The sequence below is a fragment of the Triticum urartu genome, chromosome 3A (genome assembly GCF_056163025.1).
Source record: "Triticum urartu cultivar PI428250 chromosome 3A, HENAU_Tu73, whole genome shotgun sequence".
Lineage (NCBI taxonomy): Eukaryota > Viridiplantae > Streptophyta > Magnoliopsida > Poales > Poaceae > Triticum > Triticum urartu.
The window spans coordinates 613,548,161-613,554,931 of NC_141875.1; the positions used below are offsets into that span (position 1 = coordinate 613,548,161).

Consider the following 6,771-nt stretch of genomic DNA (forward strand, 5'->3'; position numbering starts at 1 on the left):
CTCCAACCTACGAGTAGTATCATCATAACTTTAATAGATATGCTGAGAAGAAGAGTGTGCACTGCTCTTTTCAGCTGCCAAAAAATTGTAGGACTCTTGATCTCAACGTATGACAATACTTACAAAAAAGCGTTAATCTAAAAAAGGCAGACAAGGAGACTGTTCTCTGCTGTTTGCTCTTCTAACATGTGCTTTCTGAAACAGGTGGGTTCTCTCCTCGAATTTCATAATGAAATTGGGGGCCCTTTGGGGCTCCCTTTCCTCTAAAAAAAGAGGAGTAATCAGGCATTCAGGAGGGAAAGCATGATGCTGGAGTAGACAACATCATTGGCGACGGCAGTAGAATCAAATAAGAAAGAAAAGGGAACACCATTCAAGCTATACCTCAGAACATATGTTTCTCTTTCTTGTACACAACAGATGTGTCGTCCCAAGGATGACCACCATCAAGCCGGAGGGCAAGCCAAGAACAAGGAAACAGTAGACAGAAACAGCATATCGTTCCATACTTTTAGATAATATACTAATAGGCACCGACACCAAGCAAGTAGTCAGATCTTCATTTACAGGCACAGGGAGTTAGATACTTATCATACAGCATTGACTAGCACTACAGATAGAAAGAGTACCTAGGTTTCGAGATAATACAGCATTCGGAAGGTCGTCGCCAGTTAGGGGTGGTACTTCGAGGCTCGGATGTGATGATTGACCAAATGACCATCCAGATTTTACAAGATACCATGTCATGGGCACAAAAAGATAGTTGCATAAGTCAAGCTTGCCCCTACTTTGAGAGGAAGGACGACATCGCCCGTCTGAATTCAAGAGATCCTAGAGCAGATTTTGGTAAAGGGCTGCCTCCAGGGAACCACAAATCACCTCTGCCAGGAAGCATAACCTGTGGGCTCATACTCTTGTCACCATCACTTGTCTCAGCAGGAAGAGCTTCATTCTTTTTCTTCACAAATTCGAAGAACTCCGCAACTTGACGAGCATATCTTCATGGGCAACATTGAAACATCAAACAGGTGCAGAGATTTGAAGGAAGTTAAGAGCACATGGGGTGTTCAGGACTTTGGTGATACATTATTAAAATAACATTGCAGGTTGCTGGAAACTATCATTACGAGGAAATTCGATAAAATGCCGGTCTTAGTTTGTTCTTTGATTAAATGGCATGCCATGTGTCACTAACAAGCGGGTCCTGGCGTGGCATTTTATAAAGGCCAAACTAAGACGTGGCATTTTATTAAATCTCCACAAATACATGCTACTGTCAATAGGAGTATATCAGGAATTACTACATAGATAATTCAAGAGACAAAATAACAAATACCATCACCCTGGACACAAGGATAACAAATTGAACCTGTGACGACTTTTTCTTACAAGTGTCAAAGTGTATAAATACAGACCTAGGAAGGCTGGACTTGGTCTCAAAAGCATTTCACAGGAATTAGAAAGTTATATGCAAAGAATCACCTATAAGCCATCCAGATTGTTTACAAGTATATGTGTTGTCCGTTCATATCTAACCAGACCTAGACTTCAGATAATTCACATGTACCAGTGTAGCAGGCATGATATATAGTACAGAACTAGTGTCACATAGGTAAAAAAACAAACAGTAAACTGAAGATGTATCAAAAGCACATAGAAATTACTGAATATTTTACTTTTAGGTCAGTTTACACTTCACAGCTTAACCTTTCCTATTTGGATTCAGTTGGCAACAATTCCAGCAACATTACTGAGTTCTATTTTGGAACATGTAGATCAATACGCTAATTTCAATGCTTTCCGCTCAAAGAATATCATATTCTTAACTAATGCCTGCTTAACAATAAAAGAATGTAAATAGAAAACTGAAACAATGCTCTCAGGAATATAAAGGTTCTGATCACTTACTGTCGTTTAGCTTCAATGTCCTTGTTAAAATCAATGTCATTTTCACAGTCCAGGATCAGAGCAGGAACCTAATTCGGAATAGCACCAATATGTGACCAAATAACTCCTTACAGATCACACTTGAGCAAATAAAGGTAGGAGAAAGTTACCTTCTGGATACTAGAATGCATATGATCTCCTTCCAGGAAGAACACTCGATCTCGTATTTCTGGATGTAGTGAGCCCTCCATATGAATTGGAAGCTGACTGACTGACAACAAACCAGAACCTTGTCCTTTGGACGGAAGTAGCCAGCTCTCATGTTTCTCATGCAAACCTTGAAGGTAATCAAGACTGACACCACCCTCCTCTGACCTTTTCCGAACCATCATTCTTTTGTGGCAGGTGTCAGGGCTAGCTCTTAGATAAATAAAACCATCAGGGACAAGACCCGGGAGAGATGACACAACTGGGTCGAACCAGGAATCGTAAATGCTGATTTCCATCTCATTCATCCACTTAGCTTCATGAACAGCACGGACAAAAACCTGAAAATCAACACGAGTTTACTCATTAAATAGGAAAAGATGTTTACAGTGGGATAGATCAAAAGTGAAAACTAGTGTTTTCGGCAAAGATATGACCTACCATTCTATCACTGAAAACACTTCTTTCCATCAGCCGGAGAGGCTTTATTCCACTAGAAGACTCCCTCTCTTGCATCACCCTTGTCACAAAGACGTAATTCTGGAAAGTGTAAGCATACCTCTGTGGTTCAGCATAGAAAGCATCAAGTATGTTAAAATGATCAGGCCCAATATCCTGCCACTTTGCAACAGGTTCAGGTACTATTTCCACAAGGTCACGTAGTTCGATAGTCTCGTTGGCAATTCTTTGGAGGAATGTAGATTTCCCGACACTGATATTCCCTTCAACACAAAAGGTGAGCCTCTTTCTTCTGCAGGGCTTAGATGTGTCAGTGTCTTTCACCTCCTCATCAACGCTCTCTTTAATGAACAGAGTTATACTCTCAGCATGGTTCTTGTGTATGATGCCAACTGAACTTTGCAAGAACTCAACCATCTTCTCATCAGACTTGCCAAAGAACTGCAAAACTCAGGAAGTGTTAGCTCTAGGTGCGTTGAAGTTAGATTGAACCGGCAGAATTTTAAGTGAGGAAATCACCATCATATTCATAAGACAGGATTGTGACGAAGAACTAAAGAGAATAAAGTAAAGCAAACCCAGAAAGTAACAGACAAAAGTAATTTCTTCTTTTTTCCTTCAAACTAGAATTTCATGGTGATAATGCTCCAGCGCCTCCAATGATCACATAGTGGGAATCAAATTAACCTGTTTTATGCAATGCTACAATCAATACGATCTTGAGTTTTTGACAGCATATCTGAAGTTTGTGAGATGCAGGGTAGGCGTAGGCATAAACTTTAGGACTAAAATCATTGCTGCTGTAGATTTTGGAGCCAATGTGCATTTACCAGTGTTGCCTCAATTACTAAAACTGAGGAGTGACCTCCAGAATTCTAATGCCGAGTTGGTCGTCAAGGACAGAGTGATTGCTTGCACTCACAGTACACCAACTCTATACAAGAATGCAGGTCTAAGCATATCAGTTTGCTTGAGCTAACATGTAAGTGGTGGTATGTGACGACATTTTCTCAGGCAACATATGTTAACAGAAATGTATTTTCCATGTGACCATGTCAACTCTGGCAATTCACAGGAACTGGTGAAGACTCCAAGCATACGTGTTGCTTACATACTTTGCAAACTAGTACTACAATAAAACAGAGACAAACAGTACGAACAATCCAGAACAGACCACCCACGCACGCACCTTATCCCGATAGAGCTGCTTGAGCGGCGCGACGCCATCGAATCCCTTCTCAACGAGCTTCCTCTGGTTCCGCGGCCCGACCCCAGGAATGGCGAGCAGCTCCCCGCTCCCCGTCGCCGCATCGCCCCGGCCTCTCTGCCTCCTCTCTGGCGAATTGCGACCCCCACCTCCTCTGGAGCCCCTCCCCTCTTCCTCCTCCTCCCCCTCTCCCGCGGCAACATCCCCGCGTCTCGCCGCCTCGGCGGAGCAGCAGAGCCCCCTCCTCGCGACCGCGCCGCCACCGCCGCAGCGCAGCCACGGCAGGGGGTGGAGGCGCGCGGTGCTCGGCACCGAGCAAGCGGAGAGGGACGGGCCCGCCAGGCGGAGCGCGGGCATGCGGGAGGAGGGCAGCAGCGGCCGGGCCGGGGCCGCGGCCGCGTCGAGGAAGGAGGCGGCTCGGGGGAGAATCCTGTGCATCGCTCGCTGGCTGAGGCGACGGGGACAGCGGAGGTCGGTCTCCGGCAGGCCGCCGGCCGACGTGGCGGTGGCGGTGGCGGGCGGCCGGAAGGGATTGGGTTGCGGTGCGGTGGGGTTTAGGGTTTTGGCGTTATCATCTCGCGGGGCTGCCGGGATGAGGATGGGAAGGAGGGTGGAAGGAGAACTGGCGCGGCGCACACGAGTGGTCCACGGGGACTCGAGCCTGTGCTGGGTCCACGGGAATTGAAAATGCGTAAAATAAGACGGGCCGGTGTGTCGCTGCCTCGCCGCTTTTGTTTTCGGTCCTGCTCTCGGTGCATGGACCGAACTCCTTGGGCTGTGCAGGCCTGACTGACTTTAGCACATGGATAGAAATGGACTGAACTGCAAACGCACATGTGTTATTGGGCCTGAGCCGTTTGGTTGGTCCATGAAACGTGGTCAGTTAGCAATTTCTGAACTTCGACAACCGCCATTGATATATACTCCCATAATGCATACTCCCTCCGTTCGGAATTACTTATCTCGGATATGGATGTATCTACAACTAAAATACGTCTAGATACATCCATTTCTGCGACAAGTAATTCCGAACAGAGGGAGTAGGTGTTTTGCATATGTTCATGCACATTGTTTCTTCTCGGGTCATCAAAGCACGGTATCTACTTCTTTATTGTTTTGCAATGTCAGTTTATTTTGTTTATGTGACATGCTTAGAACTTGTAGACCGTGAAGCATTTGGAAGGGCCATAAAGTTCCCAAACCTTTTTCGAATTTGTTAATATTTTCTAAATTTCTGCAAAAAGGTCAAATTTGATAACATTTCCAAATTCATGAACATAGAGAAATTCACAAACATTTCCTAAATAGGAAATATATTTTGAATTCAAAAAATATTTTTCAAATTCGCAAGATTTTTTTCAAATTCACAAGCATTTGTTTTTGAATTAATGGATATATTTTAAACTATAGCTTGTTTCTCAAAATTCGCGTACATTCTTTAATTCGTGAACAATTTGAAAATTCAAAAAGATTTTAAAATCTGCTATTTTTTTAATTAACTATTTTTTAAATCTGCAATGATTTTTGAGTTCGTGAATATTTTTAAAATTTGTGAACAATTTTACATCTTTGATAATAATTTCAAATTCAAGAACATATTTAAATACATAATATTTCTCAAGTTGGTAAAAAATGAAATCACAAATATTATTAAAATTTGCAAAAAATTGCATTCGTAGATATATTTTAAATTATTGCACATTTTTCGAGTTGTGGTTTTCTATGATTCTCAAACATTTTTCAAATTTGTGGAATTTTTTTGAATCAATGAACTTTTCCCTGGATTATCTAACATTTTGTTTCGCTGACAAACACCTGTCAATTCGAAAACATTTTTTTACAATTAATGGACATTTTCCAAATCCATGTAAATTTTATCAAATTCGTCAACATTTTAAAATTCATGATTTTTTTCCAATCCATGAATATAATTAAACTTTTGGAATATTTTTTGTAATGAAATAAAACCTACCAATATATGAAACTCGACAAAAATATGTAAAACAGTTGAAAACAAACCTAGGGTGGCAAAATGACCACTTCGCCTTGCTCATAATTGGCCGACCCACGAATGAGGAGGACGAAGATGATCAGAGGCAATGCCGCAATGGTATCGCTCACGGAGACCACCTCGCCGGCACATTAAGCGATAGTTGGCCAAGGGCTTGCACCAGAGGCTCACATGCCATGGCCCTTTGGTATGCTCACTCGCAGCACTAGTCTCTCGTTCGTTCGACCGGCTTGCTTTGCTTTCCTTCTCTCTCACATTTTACTGCTACTCCGGTATTGTCTTGGGAAAAATGAATTTCAGCTCTTTTAATCAAAAAAGTTGGCTGATTTTAAAACAAATTTATGAATTTTAAAAAGCATGGGTTAGTAAAAATAAAAAATTTATCATAAAGTTCATGAATTTGAATAAAACGTGAATCTTTGAAAATTTTGTGAATATGAAAAAATGCTAATTTAAAAAACAAATTTTTGAAAATTGGTCACAAATTTAAAAAAATTGAATTAAATAAAACAGAAAAAAACAAAAAAAAACAGGATGGAAAACATAAAAGCCCAACCCCCAAAACCAAAGAAAAACCAGCCCGAAAAGAACAGGAGGGATTCTTCTACGGCCTTCAAGAAGGTTCCCAAAACCGATGTAACGGAAATTGGTGTTGCTAATATGGGCCGGCCTACTTAGTACGTACAAGCGGAGGTGTGTGCGCCAGGTACAGATAATGCTATAATTGCCAAATAGATTTTGCTCGCTCCCGATAGGCAATACATATCACTTATCCTTTTAAAACGTTTATGTATGAGTATATGAAGCAATAACAAAAACTGTGTTTTCCTAAAAAAAATGACGCATCATCTTAGGAGTCTTCAAAAATGCATTTTTTTTGGCTAAAGTTCATGGTAATCACTTCGCATATTTGTGCTCAGATAGGTGCTCCACCTCAAGCGGAAGTGTGCTTCAACAAATGGAGCACAAGTATGCCCCCTAAAGGAGAAAAGGTGAATCA

The 6,771-nt window shown here is 41.7% G+C and overlaps 1 protein-coding gene across 1 annotated transcript; it reads right to left on the reverse strand.

Annotated features, from left to right (window-relative positions):
• Window positions 1–481: 481 nt before the first annotated feature.
• Window positions 482–4,424, reverse strand: LOC125545419 (uncharacterized). The gene is made up of 5 exons (XM_048709345.2): window positions 3,743–4,424; window positions 2,536–2,994; window positions 2,058–2,435; window positions 1,909–1,976; window positions 482–998 (listed from the first exon to the last, which is right to left on the reverse strand). The coding sequence occupies exons 1-5, from the start codon at window positions 4,196–4,198 to the stop codon at window positions 785–787; spliced, it is 1,575 nt and encodes a 524-aa protein (XP_048565302.2). The 5' UTR covers window positions 4,199–4,424; the 3' UTR covers window positions 482–784.
• Between the last annotated feature and the right edge of the window lie 2,347 nt (window positions 4,425–6,771).

Coding starts and splice junctions, on each gene's coding strand:
- LOC125545419 (XM_048709345.2), bottom strand. CDS start 4,198: ATGCACAGGATTCTCCCCCGAGCCGCCTCCTTCCTCGACGCGGCCGCG. Junction 2,995..3,742: donor AGCAGCTCTATCGGGATAAG/GTGCGTGCGTGG, acceptor TGAGTTTTGCAG/TTCTTTGGCAAGTCTGATGA. Junction 2,436..2,535: donor GTGTTTTCAGTGATAGAATG/GTAGGTCATATC, acceptor GTTGATTTTCAG/GTTTTTGTCCGTGCTGTTCA.